The 19,358-nt window shown below is 43.8% G+C and overlaps 1 protein-coding gene across 1 annotated transcript in view; it reads right to left on the bottom strand.

Moving 5' to 3' along the window:
- The window catches only part of OSBP (oxysterol binding protein), a 34,244-nt gene extending 21,582 nt beyond the window's left edge, over positions 1-12,662 (bottom strand). Inside the window, exons 1-3 of the mRNA XM_006091825.3 lie at positions 11,815-12,662; positions 7,218-7,426; positions 5,276-5,526 (exon numbers count right to left, since the gene is read on the bottom strand). Coding sequence (XP_006091887.1) covers positions 5,276-5,526; positions 7,218-7,426; positions 11,815-12,185 — 831 coding nt within the window. The 5' untranslated portion in view covers positions 12,186-12,662. The remainder of the gene's footprint in view (positions 1-5,275; positions 5,527-7,217; positions 7,427-11,814) is intronic.
- Between the last annotated feature and the right edge of the window lie 6,696 nt (positions 12,663-19,358).

Raw genomic sequence — 19,358 nt, 5'->3', positions numbered from 1 at the left:
AGGAAAAGCATAGGACTGTTTTCAATAAATTCTCCACTAAACCCAAGTCACCTAAAGCTGAAGAATTCAGGCACTGAGAGTAGAGAATCTGCACTGAATTGACCAAATATGGGGACACTGACTTTGTTTTTATTTTGGTCACTAAGAGAAACAACTGACCATAAAAATTAGAAGCCTACCTGAGGAATCAAAGGAAGGCTCTAGAGACAAAACACAAATCTGATCAGATCATTGGCTCCCTGCTGGTACGGGACCAAATCAAAATCATCGGTTATGAATATAAAAGACCCTTCACAGGTTACCACCTGCTTTTTATCCTCCTCGCCAGGCTCCTGGTGATTCCCATTTCCTGGAGCGACATATTTCTGTCAGGCCTGCCTACGTATCATAGCATATGCTATTCGCTGTGCTTAGAATGCCCTCTTCTCCCCCTGTTCTCTACTTGGACAAGACCTCTTCACTGTTTCAGATCTATGGCAAATGTTTTTCTTCTGTGACACTCCCCCACCCCCCAGTCGCTTAAGCACCCAGTCTCTTCTGTACATTTCCACAGCACTTGGCACACACCTCTATTCTATACCAGCCACAGCAGCCGCATGACTGATGTGCAGTATATCCAGATGGATCATACACAACTTGAAGACACAATTTATGGTTAATTCATATACTTATCTTCAGCTCCTTAGTAGCTTTGTACATAGTAGGAGCCTGATAAAGTTTGCTTAATAAATAAATAAAGTAATGTATATTTAAAATTAAATGCCCTGTTCTAGAGAAACTATAAGGTAAGTAAAATTTCTCCACCCATGGTTTCGATTATTGCCTCTAGGCTAAATGACTGTGAAATCAGTAATTCCAGCTCTGTGCTCATGGAGCTTTCAGACCAGAATATCCAGTTGCCTATTCAGTGGCTCAAAGTAATCTCAAAATCTGTGGGTCCCAAAGTGAACTCACCATGTTCCCTTTCTGACTCTGCTTCTCCCTTGGTGTGCCCCATGGCACAATAGTTCCAGGGCCCTTCCACATACCCAAGGCAAAAAACCAAGACGCATCCTTGATTCTGAGTTTTTAGTCCCTCCCACATCCAATTATCTAGTCCTATCAATTCTTCTTTAATGTTTCTGGAATTGCATACTTCTTTCCATCCTCCATACTCAGAGGCAGTACATACACTGGAGTTGGGTTGTTGGGGCTCTAATCACAGCTCCATCTCACTATCTAGCTATGGAACTCTAGGCAAGCAATTTAACCTCTCTGTGCTTCACCTTCCTTATCTGTAAACAGAAAGTAACAACAGTAACTACCTTAACCATTTGTACGCCATAAGCATCTATAGACACAAGCAGCAGACCTTTTTTAATTGAATTCAAAATATTGTGGTAGTTAACTGGTTAAAGAGTTGTAGCTTTATATATAAAGCATTTAGAACCAATATGGCTCACAGTAAGCATTCAACAAGGTGTCAGCGATTATACTAAGTCTGCACCAAAATCGATCTTAACCTCTTTTAATGCACTACTACCAAACCTAGTTAGTATGATCTGCACCTCATCTTTTCCACACTCAATTCCTTTCCAGTCTCATCTCTAACTGCTATTTGCTCCACTAATAATCAATTACCAGCAGTTCCCAGACTTTGGATAGAAGGAGGAATCTGCTTAGGCCACACCTCTACCTGGATCAACTCTTCTCTCACTTCCTTTTAATAATATTGATCACAACTAATATTTAATGAGACAATATTACATCAAACATTTGCTGAACACTTTATATCAATCTACATATATAAAACCCTAATATGCAAATAGACTGAACTGCGGAACAACCCAACAACCGGTCACTATGATGTGCACTGACACCAAGGAGCGCACGCAGAACATGAAGGGCATTGGCCACGGCGGGATGGTGGAGCAGGTGAGTGGGGGCACTGGTCGCTGTCATTGGGGCGAGCCTCTGGTGATTACTGAAAATTCTTTGCTCTCACATGCTGTGGTCTCGCTGGGCACCTGCACCTGCACCTGCTGCCGGCACCAGAGTCACTGCTCGACCCGCTGCCGGTGCCCAGCGCCAGCCCCAATTACTCGGTGCTGTCAGCGGGTGCAAGCGGTGGCTGCTGGTCCCGATCACCCCTCAGGGCTTCTCCACCTCCCCTGCTCCTGAGGAGCAATCGGGGCTGGCAGCCGCTTCTCATACCCACTGCCGGCAATGGCCCCGCTCGCACCTGCTGCCAGTGCCAGAGCCGCTGCTCGCACCCGCAGCCGGCCCTGATTGCCCCTGAGAGCTTCTCCACCTCCCCCTGCTCCTGAGGGGCAATCGGGGCAGCAGCTGCTGCTCGCACCTGCTGACAGCATCGCCCCACTTGCACCCGCTGATGACACATGGTGAGCGGGGCCGGCGCTGTCAGCACATAGGAGCGGCGGTGGGAGGGACCAGGCAGGGGCGCGGAGACCCACCCCGGTGCCCACCGCAGCCTCGCGACCCACAATTCCTTTCAAGGTGCACGAATTCATGCACTGGGGCCCTAATTATCTAATAAAAGCCTTTCAACAACTTTGTGAGAAGCTTACTAGTATAGTCATCATTTACCAAAAAGGAATTGAGGTTACAGAGGAAGTAGGTTGCCCCAGGCTATATAGTTAACCAAGGCAGCTGAACTTAATTGCCTTTTTCTTTTTTAAAAAATATATTTTTATTGACTTTAGAGAGGAAGGGAGAGGGAGAGAGAGAGAGAAATATCAATGATGAGAGAGAATCACTGATCCAATGCCTCCTGCATGCCCCCTATTGGAGAACAAGCCCACAACCCAGGCATGTGCCCTAACCAAGAATCAAATCATGACCTCCTGGTTCATAAGTCATCACTCAACCATTGAGCCACGCTGGCCGGGCTAACTGCCTTTTTTCATAGGCAGGCTCTCTTTGGTCTTTCAGAATTCAGCTGAATTCTAATTCTATGCGCTATATCAGCAGCCGGTGCTCATTTCTGTCATGACTTGTCACAGTCCTACTGATCTGGTAACTTCTCTGTCCCCTCATCAGAGAGTAATGTTCCTGAGGGCAGGGACCACACCCACATCTGTGTTTTTTTTGTTTTGTTTTTTAATATATTTTATTGATTTTTTACAGAAAGGAAGGGAGAGGGATAGAGAGCGAGAAACATCAATGAGCGAGAAACATCGATGAGCGAGAAACATCGATGAGCTGCCTCCTGCACACCCCCTACTGGGGAAGTGCCCGCAGCCAAGGTACATGCCCTTGACAGGAATCTAACCTGGGACCCTTTAGTCTGCAGGCCAATGCTCTATCCACTGAGCAAAACTGTTAGGGCTGTGTGTGTTTTTTTAATTTATTTTTTTATTGTCTAAAGTCTTACTTAGGTCCACATCTGTCTTATATTCCTTAGCACAGTGCCTAGGAGACAGAAGGTACGAAATAGATGTCCACTTAATTAGCAAATGGATATACTAACAGTGTCAAACTTAATCCCCTGCTTAGATTCACTTTGGTAGTAAAAAAAAGCTACAGCCTACGGAATTGAGTAAAATGTATTCTTCCTTTGGGATAAAAGCCCCTTCAGGGATGTGATGTGCTAATACTGTAATTTCCAACATGCATATTACACTATCGGCCTTGCCACTATCACCTAAAAGGTATAAAGGAAAGACAGTGATAAAAAACACATTTTAAGCAATAACCAGCTATGAAAGGGATACAGGCAGTGCACTAGGAGAGAACAGAATAAGACCCAACTTCCCTCTGACTCCCAAGCAATCATTCCCTTTAACACAACTTAGGGAAGAACTGCCCCGAGGAACAAAGGTGAGCAGTTTCAAGAGTAAAGTCTAAACTAAACTTTCAGCTTTATGAGAAATTTTTTAATCAAGAGGTGTTTTATTTAGCAAATTTTTCACATCTAGAGTAGAAAAAAATTGTCATGGAGTAGGGTGTTCACCTGACAAGGATAAGAGGTGACGTTCACTACCAGGAGACTTGGGTCTGAGTTGTTCTATTACTTATTCACTATTAATTGGACTGTATGACTTATGAGGACCAGCAGAGCAGGTGTCATTAAGAAGTGCCACAGTCTGGAGAATGAGCACACGACTACACCTGAGAAACACAGCATCAGTGCTGATGAGCAGAGTCCTGGAGACAGCTGACCTTCCTGCAGTGGACAAAACAACTGTCCTTTCTACCTTCTGTGAGTCAGAGCTCTGAAGATGAGAAAAATTAAACTTCCCCTTTGTCACAGGGAAGACCTTTGATCTCTAGGAGCCACGCAAGAGCCACACTAGTTCTAAAAAGTCTTATTACCACTCCCCCAACAAGGGAAAATCTGGCCCTAGTGAAGTAATTTCATCCTATTTAATAAGGTAAGAAAAAAACAACAACCCCGCATAAGCCTTTTCTCACAGAGTCCCCTTCTCACTTACATTATGAAATGTCTTCTAGGGTTTGTTCTCAAGTTGAAACTGCTAAAACAACCTGCCAGGTGAGAATCGGTTACCAGTAGAGGAAAAACAGCACTGCTTAAACCAAGTATTCATTTCATACCGATCGCCCAGGATCTGAAATATATCACTAATGCCCATGGGGCTTTGGCTTCATCTAAAGCCTTGCAGCCAAGCAGCAGAAGTACCCCAAACCAGCAACAGCCACTAAGACAGAAGTCACGAGGAGGCAGAGAGGTGGCCCCTTCTTTTTAAACAAAAGTGCCCAAAGCTGAGTGTTATTGTCTTACCACCCAAAATTACCCTTGAAATCAAGGAGTAAAGATGGAATAACTACTATTATAAAGCCCTCACTTGATCCAACCCCCATTTACCACACCGTGGGTGAGAATGCATTAGCAACATAGGGATCAGACTCCAACTTAAAGCTCAAAGAACTTGACAGTGGAGGGGCCCATGAGATCTTTTAGTTCCAACAGATAGATCTAGCTCAAAATAAATAAAACTGCAATTCAGAGAGTTACAGGATGCAATTAACATCACCATCAGATGTTCTGCTGGTGCCAGAAACAGGGCTGGAACTATGGACTCCTAACTAACTCCAGCAGCATCCTCCTGACCATTTGAGCAGAGCAGGAAAGTCATTCCATCTGTTCACCCCATTCTATTTCATGCAACAAACAATGTAACTTAAATCCCTCAAGCAGCAAAGCAGGACCTAATGTCCTGTACTTTATCAATTACAATTTCCTGGCATTTTGGAAGAATTACATTTTGAAAGAGGGAAAGGACAAAAAAGCTACACAGACACCATCTGCACTTACGTTGATCATGGCATTGGATGTGATCCTGAAGAGTGTGGCCCGTTCGTTGACCTGCTTGATCTTCTCGTTGCTCTCAGCAGGCAGCCTCAGGGACTCCAGCTCACTGAGGGAGCGCTGCAGCGCGGTGCCGTGCTTGGCTATCAGGTCATTGCATGTGCTCAGGTCCTCCACTTTGCTGGACAAGGTCCGAAGGGTATTCTGCAGCTCTGTCTTGTCAGTTTGTGAGACAGACTCTTCATCTCCTGACTCATCTGCAGAAGCAAAAGGTAACTTACAGGATTCCAGGCCCAGAAGTGAGAGCCCGAACCCTGCCAACTCTGCCCACAACCAAACTGACACTCCTCCCATTGTGCGTTCTGACCACCCGACAGCTTGCCATTACCAGACTTCTCCACAGTGTGGTCCACAGCCCACCTGCATCACAAACACCTGGAGTTCTTCTTATAGGTGTACTCACTGGCCCCACCCCCAGGGACTTTGATTTGGCTAGTGTGAGGTAAGGTCCAGAAACTTGTATTCCGAATAAGCCCCCCAGGTAATTCTGATGCACACTGAAGTTTCAGAACCTAGAGATCAGGATGGAAAAGCTAACTGGCTCCTGGAGTTAGGTATGAATTACTGAGCCTTTACACTTTAGCATGAGGGTTCCAATCCAGCCCCAGTTGATTATTACTGCAAATCCACTATCACTTGTTAGGTGTTCGGTAGGCCCTATATGACATGGGTTGAGAATCACAGTCTAGCTCCTTATAAACAAAAGATTAATTAATTTATTTGTCTTTTCTGAAGAGGAGAAGAAAATAAAAAAATTATCTTTTCTGACATTATAGCCACATTGCACTGAAATCAATGCAAGGTCTTCTGTTAAATGACTCTCCAATAATAAGTCAAGCAGACAGCTATGTTGTACCTCTCGCTACCAGATCTGTACTTAATACTTTTGTAACTGCAAAGTGTTTCTCCAGCAGTGGCACCTCTTTGGGACAGGGAGCCAAACATCAGCACTAAATTCAAAACAAAAGAAGTAAGGAAAGACCTAATGCAACTGCTAGGCAGAGAGGCAGGGCCAAAATGAAAACATCGCCTGTTACCAGAATGTTTACAAAGCAGTGAACTTTCCTTTCACTGCCTAGTAGATAATAAATATGGTATGGGAAATGACAGGGGATAAGAAAAACAACAGATGAACACAAGTCAGCAGATGACCATCTTGGTCAGCTCCAAGTGAATGAGCTCAGTATGCTTAAACTATCAACATCTATGGGGGAAATCCTACCATTTTCCTTGAAGAAAAATACAAAGATTATCAGATTGCTCTTTTTCAGTGAAACTAAGGCAGCAAAATGAAGATGTTTCATAGAAAATGTCACATAAATTGTTTTTGGCAGTCTACGAAGATTATTTCAACTCCACTAACAAATAGTTAAGGAAAAGTCAAGAGAAAATTAAAAAGTAAGATAAATACAAATTGTGAGTTGTAATAATCCTAAGACTGATCTAGCAATAAAATAATCATTTCTCATAATTGTAAGATAGTCAATTGGCATTAAAAGCCAAAGGATAACTGTTTATGCCTGTATGTCATAAACCTCAACCTCAGCAATCCTGGCATTTGGGCCAGATAGCTAACTCTTTGTTGTGGGTGGCTGTCCTCTGCATTGCAACAGCTTCAGTGGCCTCCCTGGCCTCTACTCACTACAAGCCAAGAGCACCAGCACCTTTCATCTGGGACAAGAAAATGGCTCCAGACATTGCTGAGTGTCCCCTGTAAGGCAGAACTGGCCTCACTTGAAAACCATCTCTCCAGGAGAAACACTGCATGATGTACCCGAGACATCTAGGTGATAGTTGATAATTAAATGACAGTGAAGGATAAAATAAGATTTGTGCGTAAGAGGGGCAAATGAAAAGTTTCCCTGACACAGTGTTCTTTGCTCCCTACCTGATTCTTGCAGCACCTTCACAGCCTTGGCCTTGGCCAGTTCCAGGGCCGTCACCCAGCGCTGCCGCTCCACTTCTGAGCTGGCCTTCAGATGGTAGGTCTGAGTACCCCCATTGGAGATGATGAAGTTGCAGGAGTCCTCCACAGTGATGCTGGCTGTGGCCAGGTTGATGGTACCACGGCAGGTGTGTCTCATTTCTGCCTTTGACCTGCAATAACGAGGCAAAGACATGCTAAATAGAAAGCTGTGGGTGGTTTGTCCTTGATCAATTCCATTTCTTTTCATAACTTTTGAAAATACAGTAGTCTTAAGGAGCAAATTCTAGTATTTCCCTGAAATTCAAGAAACAGTCAGTAGGGATTTCTTTTCAGAGCCCAAGTATTGTTTCTGAGTCAGATTGTATTGCTCTGCTGTTCTTCTCACCCTTAGCTGTTTAAAAAGAGGCTTCATTGAAGTATAAGGATAAACTAAAAATTCAGCAATTTTAACTGTATGATTCAGTGAGTTTTGACAATGTACATAACTGTGTAAGCACCTCCACAATCAAAATACAGAATATTTCCATCTCCCCAAGAAGTTCCCTCATGCCCTTTTGCCAGTAGGAATTACTTTTTATTTAGAAAGTTGTAATTACGCCGAAACCGGTTTGGCTCAGTGGATAGAGCGTCGGCCTGCGGACTGAAAGGTCCCAGGTTCGATTCCGGTCAAGGGCATGTACCTGGGTGCGGGCACATCCCCAGTAGGAGATGTGCAGGAGGCAGCTGGTCGATGTTTCTCTCTCATCGATGTTTCTAACTATCTCTCTCTCCCTAAATAGTTTTCTGTGGGAGAAAAGACAAAATAATCATAAAAGAATCATCAGGTGTCTAATCTTTCTCTGCCAGGTTCTTCCCTAAGGTCCACTGACCTCTACTGGTGGCAACTCCTAAGCCATCCTATTAATAGCTAGGAAAGATTCAGCAAATCTGTTCTCAGAGGGCTGGGTGTAAAATTTTTCCCCATCGCTACTGGCAGTTCTATTCATAGACTAACTTTTGAACTTTACAGGACCGCTTGGTGACAACAAGCTACAAGAGACTTCACATGAGCTATCAAGCTGCTAGCACAACTGGGTGTACAGCGTGAACTGTGCTAATTTCCCCATCACCCGCTGGCTATGCCCAGGGACCTGCCTGTTGAGACCGCAGTTTTCCCTGACCAACTTGGAGCATAAAGAGGTCAAAGTCCTTTGCCAACTGCCACAGTGCAAAGCAGAGCCATTTCCCTTTCACTGGAGCCAAGCGGCCAAATACACCTGGCACATCCAGAATCTCTGCAAGCCAAAAATGACACACGCCCGTCCCCAGAAAGTGACTAGGTGTGTTTGAGAGAGTTGGTTTCCTGTGCTTAGGAAGATAGATTCCCTATTGTTCAGTTTGTCACATGAAACGGGTTTTTCATCCTCAAATGCACAAATGAGCTGTATGGGATGGCCAGGGGGTCTCAACGGACTGGGCCACTTTCCATTCTCTGCACCTGCCACACTGTAACGTGAATCCCTGTTTTTTCTATTCTTCCCTCCCCTCCCCCTCCCCCAAGCTTCAGTTACATTATGAATAATGCAGGCCGAATTACAGACCCACAGCTGACTGTCCGCTCACCCTTGCTTTCTACTCCTAAGGTGCTTCTTGGACCTTCTACCTCATTCCTCACAATGCGTTGGTACTTTTCACAAATCACTTCCTAGGAATCTCTGCCTGTTCATCTTCATGAACTAAAAAGTTTCTCAAATTATATAAAGTCTGTAGCAGTTCCAAAAATACAAAGAAATCCTGGCAATAAGGTAGCCTTGACCTCAGGGCTCTTGGGTTTGGGCAAATACACCAATGGCTATACATGATTATCGAAGCTGAAAAAAGAAATTACTTCCAGGGTACAAGGTAAGTTCTTCAGGCACTACAATATTAGGTGGTATTTTCTAGCTAGAAATTTATTCCCTGAAAAGGCCAGTTGAAACAGTAACTCCATCTCTAGAAGCTAGCCAGGAAAACTAATACCATGGGCCTGTCATGATGTGCCTGGGAGAGCTGGGATTCTACATTCGGTTTTAAATAACTGGCCATCTGTGTAACTAAGTATGTAAGGAAGAACAGGATACATAAAAAGAGGCAAGTGGTGCTGCCAAAGCCTCTTAGGACAGTTCATCAGAGGACAGGTCTAGGAAGAACAGGATCTCAGTTAAAAAGAAAACAGTATTTTTTAAAAGGCATGTATAGGAAATGACAGGTTTTGGAGGCATGAAAAGCAAGAGGAATGACAACTTAGCCAAACAACTCTAGGAAGATGAGAACCGGAAGAACTCTATTAGGTAGAATAGACTACCAACATAGTTGGCCGGATGTATTTCAATGTGATTTTGAGGGTAATGCATAGACTTGATAACTCTGGATCCTGTTGCTTGGTTGATTTGTGGGTGGTACTATCTTAGCTGGCAAGGACAGGCCCATGGCATAGTTCCCAACATGTGGTTTGGTATGTTTTGGAAGGAGTTTTATCTGTGGTCAGACAGGTACCACTAGCTCTTGTAAGAGAGAAGTCAAAAGTGGTTATAAGTACTTGAAGAGAACACATTAAGTTATTAATGTCCAATCAAAATCAATATTGATTAGGACTGGTACTGATCAAAGAATCAACTGGCTGGGAAAGTGGATCTGGTAAGAACTTGGATGAGGAAAAATGATCATACACTAAGACCCTCGGCTGGTACACACTTTTGAAAATGGGGAATCAGTGTTAACAGTGACTTACAAGTCAAATTAGGATATGAACCAACTGAACATTAGAATGATGGTCAGTTAATTTTTTTAAATATGTTTTTATCCATTTTAGAGAGAAAGGAAGGGAGAGAGAGAGAGAGACATTGATTGGTTGCCTCCTGCAAAGTCGCACCCCAACCAGGGATGGAACCCACAACCTGGGTATGTACCCTGACCGGAAATCGAACCAGTGACCCCTCGGTGCATGGGACGACACTCAACCAACTGAGCCACACTGGCCAGGGCTGATGGTCAGCTTAATAAACATGAAGTTGAGTAGGGGAAAAGCTTTGGAGCAAACACAATTTCTTATTTTTTATCTAACCTTAAAGTCCTAGATAAGTAATTAGAAGAGGTTAAAATTAAAATTAATTCTGAATATAATAATGCAAATAGTATACAAAACCGGTTACAATTAATGTTGCTTAAGCAGCGAGAAGGCACTAAGGCATTTTCCACTGTTCCTAACTACAATTAAACCTCCAACTCGCACATTTGATTTCCCCTAAAAATTTTCTAAGGGCCAATAAAATAGAGTTAATGGAAGAGATTCTTTACCCTAACTCTCCTGGTGGCAGAGTGACTACTGGCAGAGGAAAAGAAATAGAGTGAGCTGCTCTTAACAGCAGTGTTCTGTGACCCAAATAAGATGGTCTTCATAAAAATATTTAATTAGAAACGCCATTACACTAAGCAAAGTCTCCCTTTATACATTTTGAATATAATAAACATAGTAATCATGAGCTATAAACTTAGTTGCTATTGATACTTAATTATCTCTGTATCTGATTCATGTAATACTAACCTGGGTTTTAGGTTATGTTGGTGTGAACAGAACTAGTTTCAAATCCTGACTCCTCAAGACTTTGGGAAAGTTGCCCAAGCTAAGTCTCAGTTTCCTCATCAGGAATATGGGAATATCTCCTAATTCCCAGGTTGTTGTACCTAAAACACCTATCCAAACTGTCTAGCCCTCAGAAAATGTTTACGCCCTGTCCCCAAATCCGCTATCTTAACCCCTCTATCTATAGTAACATGAGTAGCCAAAAACATGTTATGTTATGGCAAGTCTGTGACCATAAATATATGACATACATTGTTGAACAGAAATAACCATACCAAAGACATTCTTTTTTTAATAAACAAACCAAACTAGCCAGAGACCCCAGAAATATTACTGGATGGAAAACTTAATCATTCTCACGGGAGGAGGTGGGGCAAGCAAAAATAAAAGCAGTACTGGAGTGCACATCTTCATTCTGAGCTGTCTGTCTAGGAGAAAACATACCCAAGTCTTGGAGAGATAAGGAAGACAGGGGATAGATGGAGGCCACCCTGTCCTTGTGCCTGAATGTGGAGAGAGCAACGGCGGGTACATCAAGGGCTGCTAATAACCTTGAAATTTGGAGACTGGGCACAGACAGCTAAAGCTAAACCTTGGGACTTTTACGCTAAGTTCCTTGGGAGCAGCGCCTGGGCTTTGCTCTCCTATATGTGTCCCCTGGCACCTACAACAGCGTCCTCGTGCAGAATTAATCATTGCACCCACGTGCTGGTGGAAACATAATGGAAAGGCCAGGGGCCGAGGGGGAAGGTGTTGCACCGAGGCTGGGCAACCCAGGTAGAGGGGTACGTCGTGGGGCATGCTCTCTCCGTGATGGTGGGCTCGGGCCGCGGGCTGTCAATGCGCGCAGGTGACGAAAGGGGGCCCGGGGCGACCTTGGCTGCGGGGCCGGCTGGAGAGGGCGACGGCGAGGGAAGGTGGGCTGCAGTAGGGGGACAGCGCCCCGGAAGCAGTTACCTGTAGTAGCTTAGTAGCCCGTTGCTCAGCACGAACCAACGCCGCTGGTAGCCTTTGATATAATTGGTCCATTTGAAGAGCCAGCCTTCTCGAGCCGAGCCCGAACCCCCAGCGACCGAGCCGCCCGAGCCCCCCGAGCCCCCGGCCGGAGGTGCTGGGGCTGGGCCCGCCGCCGCCACTGCCCCGGCCCCGGGGCCCGGGCCGCTCGCAGACGCCGTGGCGACAGTGCCCGGCGCGGCCCCAGAGCCTGGCGCCGAGTCTCCGCGGCCGCCTCCGCTTCCCACCACCGGGGGACCCGTGCTGCCACCGCCCGGAGCTGCAATGGCTGCCGGGCCCGGCCCCACCACTCCTCTCAGCTCCGTCGCCGCCATGAGCTGCCACCGCCCCGAGACACAGAACCGGAACCGCCTACGAGAGCCGCCTTCGCCGCCGGAGCGCCGCACACAGCCAGCGCATCGGCCGCCGGTTGCGTAGCGTCACCGCCCCGCCAGGCCCGCTGGGGGAGGAGGGACCGGCTGCCGGGAAGGAGGAAGTCAATTGGTGCCGCTGAGTGTCACTTGTGGAAGATCCCTAGGACATTGGCATTTTCCTGGGGCCTGTCATTCCATACAACCCACTGAGAGTCCCGGGTAGGACGTGTCCGCCAGCCACGTCATTGATTGGTTCTTATGAAGGCCAATCAGACTTATGTAAAGCTCATTGGTGCTTTCCTGAAGTCTCCAGCACTTATGGAGGACTCGAGAATTCAGAGTGCCCGGCCAGTTTGATCGTGGATTGGCTAGTGTTTCCGCCACTCATTTCATTTTATGTCCCCGTCACTGCCACGTCACCCGCTCCCATCATTCTTCCTAGCGTCCCTATTCCGCCCTAAGGATTGGTGGTTGGTATCAGCTGCTCAACCTCTTCTACCATTGACTGCATCAGTTGAGGAAAAAGGGAGGTGTCTCATTGTCACATCCCTTACTTTCATTTCTTATTGGTTGTTATAAATGGCACTCACCTTCTGGCCAATGAAAGAAACGTATTGGAAGAGGGGCAGGCCGGAATAGCCAATAAAATCTGGGATGAGCGCCCGGGGGGCGTGTCCGCCTGTTTCTTGCTTTAGGGGAATTGGTGGGAGTAAAAGAAAGTCAGTCTCACAAAAGGGTTAAGTGCCGTGTTGGAATCCCTCTTGCTGAGCTAAGACCTCTGTAGGTTTTTATTTAGGAAGAGTGATTCTGAGCAGTCAGTCTCCCCCTTTAGAGCACTCTTCCAGCAGCTGGCTCAGATCTGAAGGCCCAAATTTCTGGGAGCCCAGAAATAGCTTCCCTCCTGGATCCAGGATCCTCCTAATGACCTTCCCTGGTTTTCTCATTGCACCACATCTTTATCTCTTGTTTCTAATCCTTTTATATATATCTATATATATCTATACATATATCTATATCTATATATATCTATATCTATATCTATATCTATATCTATATCTATATCTATATCTATATCTATATCTATATATATATATATATATATATATATTCGAGCGGGAGACAAACATCAATGATGAGAATCATTGATTGGCTGCCTCCTGGACGCCCCCCACCGGGACCGAGCCCACAACCAGGGCATGTGCCCTGACCAGGAATGGAACCTTGACCTCCTGGTTCATAGATGCTCAACCGCTGAGCCAGGCCGAGGGGCTCTCTTGCTTCTAATTCTGTCCCACGAGTTGCCCACGTTAATGACGAGAAAATAGACACGCAAGGACCTGACTTTATACGTACTTCACAGTGATATCTCTTCCAGACTTAAAGACTCTTGTTGATTTTAGCACAAGCGCACCTCTGTGCGCATAACTTCGCACCAATTTTTTAAAATAAATTTACTTTGTTCATACATTTGTGAAAGTAACATATTCAGTACTTCATTTAACATTTAGATGTTGTAAACTACTGTTAAAATGGAGCTTTGGGCAACCTGTTATATTTTGCTAGTTTAGATAGGCAATGGCTGTTAGACGCTGTAAAACAAATTGCTTTTCCTTGGTAACATGCTTCCGGGTATCAAGAAAGTAAAGACAAATGTTTTCCATAAGGAGAGACTTACTGAATTCAGGAGAATACATTTTGAAAATCTGCAGGTAGATGTAGGCTATTTGGTATTAAAAAAAGTTTTTAACTGAACTAAAATGAACCCATTTATGCTTCAGTCCTGCCTTTGCCACTCACTGGCTCTGGGACTTAGGGAAAGTCATTTATTTAAGCACTCCAAGACTCAATTTTCATTTCTGTTAAGTAGAAATAAAACCCTACAGGGATACTGTTGTGCATCTGAAAATGTTTGGTACACTGTAAATAACTACACAAATGTGCAGTGTGTTGTCAAATACACCTCTCAGATTACTTGCCAATCAGAAAGACATACTTTTGTAATGGAGAAATCTGGCTGTATCCACCTTAATTCAGTTATTCAATTTAGCATCATTAACCCTGGGACAATCAAATTTTTATGAGGTCCCTGGTGTGCTGCAGCATGAAGTATACAGCATCACTTAATGAAGGTTTTTTGTTAAAATGTTCAACCTGACTCCAATCAAGCCTTTATATCTGACCTTCCCCTTACAGGGGCTAGCAGTGGGCCTCATCCTCCGGAAATTCTGTTTCTTTGTTATGGGGTGAGGCCACAACATTAGCAACAAAGAAACAAAATTTCCGGAGGATGAGGCCCAGAAATCAGGATTTTAAAAAGATTCCCAGGTGATTCTAATGTGCAGCCAAGGTTGAGAACCACTGGGCTAGAGGAACCAGTTAGACACGCTCAAAGAAACAATGGGAAACAATCAGATACATCAAGAATGCTAGGCATTCTATAAGACAACCAGTTTCATAGAAGATAAAATCACAAAGATTAAAGAAAATTGATGGCATAAAAAAGGGTCGGGGTGATTGTTCTAAGTTTCCAAAAACTTAAAAGACAACCAAATACTTGAATGAAATCTGGTTCTGGGAAAATAAACAGCTTTTTAGACATGTTTGGGATATTTGGGTAGATTTGAAAATTGGCTGGTATTAGATGTTAGGCAATGATCACATTTGTTCGATGTAATATTGGTATAGTGGCTATGAAGGAAAGCATCTTTAAAATTTGAAGAAATGTTTAGGCATGACCATTGTTAACAGTTTGAGAATATATATATATATATATATATATATATATATTCATATGGATTTTAAATTTTAATGAAATATTTGGACACCTATAGTTATTAGTTTGCTAGGGCTGCCATAACAAAATACCACAAGTGGGATGACTTAAACAATGGAAATTTATTTTATTACAATTCAGGGGGCTAGAAGTCTGAGATCAAGCTGTTGGCAGGGTTGGCTTTCTGGCCTCTCAACTTTTAGATGGCTGTTTTACTCTTTGTCTTCACATGGTCTCCTCTCTGTGCCTGTGTCCTAATCTTCTTGTAAGGACACCAGTCCTATTGGATTGGAGCCCACCCACACTAATGGCCTTATTCTAATACCTCTTTAAAGGCCCATTCTCCAAAAACAGTCACATTCTGAGGTTCCAGGGCCTAGGGCTTCACCATGAGGTTTGAGGGACACAATTCAACCTATAAGATCCATAGGATGCATATGATATATGAAAGTTATCAAACATAATAGTAAATGTAATACCCATTAATCCACCATTCAACATAATACAAACTAACCAGTTTCCTAAATCTTTGTGCCAATACCATTCCCCTAAACACTCCCAAAGCTAACCACTGTCTTAAGTCTATTTTCAAAAAATTTATTCTCAGTCACTGCCTTTTAAAGGCTCAGTCTCCTCATCCTGTAGACCAGGAATAGTGTTGTGAGGCTCTCTACTAAGTGTCCCCTTCTCTTGTCTATTTTCATCTCCATAGGGCGAAGTGATTTTTAAAAGCATTTGTTTGATGCCTGTTAGGTGTCGTCTCTGTGCCAGGTCTTGGGTACAGCTGTGAATAAAACAGTTTCTGTGTTTGTAGTGCTCATAAATCAGAACATATGTTGTTTTGTACTTTTTCTTTAAAAACTCTGCAAAAGCTTCCCATGCAATGAGAATAGGTCCCTTCAAGACCCCCATGTGGTCACCCTATCCCACTCCCTTCACTCCAGCAACACTGACCTGCCATGGCCCCTTCAACTCCTCACTCATTCTCATTTCAGGGTCTTGGCTATCTTCTTCATTTTGCTTGGGCTCTTCTGAGACCTTTGCACGGCTGTCTTCTTCTCATTATTCATATGCCTGCTTAAATGTCACATGCTCAAGATATTTCCTGACCACATTGTCTGAAGTACACATACTATCACTCGATTCCATTATCCTCTTTTGTTCTCTTTTTAGCTCTTATAAGTACCGCCCTCAGAACGTAAGCTGCACCAGAGTAGGACCTTATTTTGTCTTTGTCATCACTGTACCTGGAGTAACACTGGACACAAGTGCTTTCCTTATATTATCAAATTGTTCCTGACCTAGGGGTTGTTTTGATAAAACAGTAATAGTTTTTGAATAGTAACAAAAAGTCCTTGAAAACTGAATCTTATTTTGAAATAGGCCTTGCACACACAGGCTAATTTATTATATTAAGGTCTGTCCTCTGAATAATCCTGTTTCTTCATAGCATAACTATTTAATGAACAGGCATTTATTTGATCCCTGCTAGGTATTGTCTCTGGGTCTTGGGTACAGCTGTGAATAAGACAGTTCATGTGTTTGTAGAGCTCATGTAGTAGTGCAATGAATTAATGAATGAACCACTAACCTGTGAATGAATATAGCTAATATAAAATGCATTTTAGAACTGGAATAGAGACAGAAGGGTGAAAGCAAGGAGTCTTATTTTTTCTTCTTTTCAAAAATGTGTAAACCAAAAGGACCAGATGCCTCGCAAGGGCCTTCCTCTAACCCTGATCCTTACACATTGCAATTGAACTTGAACATTATAACCTGAATTGCTCCTTTTTGGATATTTCTGGGAGGCAATTGCTTAAGTTGTCCACTGAAAATGAAGGCATTAAAGTCCAATCAGAAGAGTTTGCAGATATGTCCTTAAATGCTTGTAGCTTTTCTGCTGCTCCTATATGAAGCATGGATGCAAGGGCCAGGGCCTTTTTGTATCCAGGACACTAGATGTGGAACTTAACATTACAGTTTAGCCCTTACTAGCTGGATGGTCTAGCTGATCTACAGTTTCTGTACTGTACAATTATAATTGTCCATCCTATTTTTTAAAGTTATAGAGAAGACTGAATTAGAAAATGAATGAATGTTCTTTGTACACTATGAAAGAGCTGTAAGATGACATTGTGGATTTACCTTTGTTCACTGTTGGATGAACACTGACAGACAAAAAGTCCCTGAAAACTGAATCTTATTAATAAGCAGTTAAATGAATTATGGCACAATGTCACACAGTGGGACATTATACAAACATTTAAAAAAACAGGATAGCTCTCTATATAGTGACATAGAAAAGATGCATCATGATTCTGAGAAAAAAAGTAAAAATATCTATAATTCTAACTATGATTGCATATGCATATAGAAATCACTTGGAGGACAATACACTAAACTGTTAACAGTGTTTGTTTGTTTTTTTTGGAGGGGGGGAGGTGGAACTTGAGATCCTTTGCCTTTGCAAGTTATATGCAGATCTCTCTCTGGTTCTTTAGATTGGTACAAAATCTAAGCAAATTAAAATATTCTGCCCTACCTGGTTTGGCTCTGTGGATTGAGCGTCAGCCTGTGGACTGAAGAGTCCCGGGTTCCATTCCAGTCAAGGGCATATGCCCAAGGTTGTGGGCTCAATCCCCAGTAGTGGGTGTGCAGGAGGCAGCCAATCAATGGTTCTCTCTCATCATTGATATTTTCCTCTCTCTCCCTTCCTGTCTAAAATCAATAAAATATATTAAAAAATATATTCTATTCACAACTGGCTAAGTACACACATTACTGATTACCTAGCTCCCTTATAGATGTTTCTCAGCTTTCAGGTTTGATTTAGGTTAATATTGATTTGCTGCCTCCTGCATGCTCCCTACTGGGGATCAAGCTGGCAACCTTGAGCATGTGCCCTGACTGGGAATCAAACCATAGCCTCCTGGTTCATAGGTCAACACTGAACCATTGAACTACACTGGCTGGGCTCACTAGTATTATTTCTAAAAATTTTGTTAGATTGATAAGTGAAAAAAATATTTTATATCTCTGATTACTAGTGGGGTGAAGTTCTTAATATTACTTTCATTTTCATGTGTGAAAGTCATTATTCACAAGTCTGTTACCTATTACTTATCAAGGACTTCTTTTTATTATACTAGTACTAGAGGCTCGGTGCATGAAATTCATGCACAGGAGGGGGGAGTCCCCTCAGCCCAGCCTGCACCCTCTCTAATCCAGGATCCCTCTCACAATACTGGACCGCTGGCTCCTAATCGCTCATCTGCCTGCCTGGTCACCCCTAACTGCTGCCCCTGCTGGCCTGGTCTACCCAACTGCCCCCCCCCCACTGGGCTGGGCACCCCCAACTGCCCCCCTCCACTGGCCTGGTCGCACCCAACTGGCCCCCCCCCCACCCCCGCCGGCCTGGTCACCCCTCACTAACCCCTCGCTGGCCTGGTCGCCCCATGCAGCTTGCTGTTCAGTTGTTTGGTTGTCCCTCACTAACCCCCCAGATGGCCTGGTCATAGGCAGCCATCTTGTGAGGGCGTGAGGGACAATTTGCATATTACCTCTTTATTTTATATAGGATAAGATTACATGCATTGATGTCAGTTTTTAACTGTGACACACTGTCGTAAACTATTTTAGGCCTCACCTAATTTGATTATTTTTGACATACATTAGCAGGGAGGTTAATATTGCTCTCATTAGAGTCCTAAGTGACTTTTAAAGTGCCTAGAACAAAAAATATCTTGAATATACTACATGACTCAAAATCAGTTGGTTATTGTAAGCTAGTGTTACATTCATAAAGTAGAAGCACTTATTTAGTTAGGAGAAACATCTATTTGTTCCATTCATTCATTCAGTCATTGATTCTTATATGTGCCCTGACCAAGGACTGAACCTGCAATCTTGGTGTATTTGGATGACATTCTAACCAACAGAGCTACCCAGTCAGGGCCAAAGCACTCACTTCTTAAACTCAGGCTTTTTATCACAAGAAACAACACTACTGAAGGCCCAATGCACGAAATTCATGCAAGAGTAGGCCTTCCTTCCCCTGACGGCTGACACCGGCTTCCCTCTGGCACCTGGGACCTGGGTTTTCCTTTGGCTGCCGCCAGGCACCTGGGACCCAGGCTTCCCTCCGGTTAGGTGGAAGGACGTCTGGTCTAATTAGCATATTACACTTTAGTTATTATAGATAACATTTTCTGGAGCAGGCCCAGCATTTCCCAGGCTATGAACTGTAACCTAGAGAGGAGCAGAGCATTCAAACTGGAGTTCCAGCCCAGGGACCTGAACTAGCCTCTGCCCCCTCAGCTTCAGCTCCCTGGCTTGTAGACCAACCACTAAGGTCTTCCTCA

The sequence above is a fragment of the Myotis lucifugus genome, unplaced genomic scaffold, assembly GCF_000147115.1.
Source record: "Myotis lucifugus unplaced genomic scaffold, Myoluc2.0 scaffold_97, whole genome shotgun sequence".
NCBI classification, from domain to species: Eukaryota; Metazoa; Chordata; class Mammalia; order Chiroptera; family Vespertilionidae; genus Myotis; species Myotis lucifugus.
The sequence above is the reverse complement of the archived record's forward strand: the minus strand, read 5'-3'. Positions and strand labels throughout refer to the sequence as shown.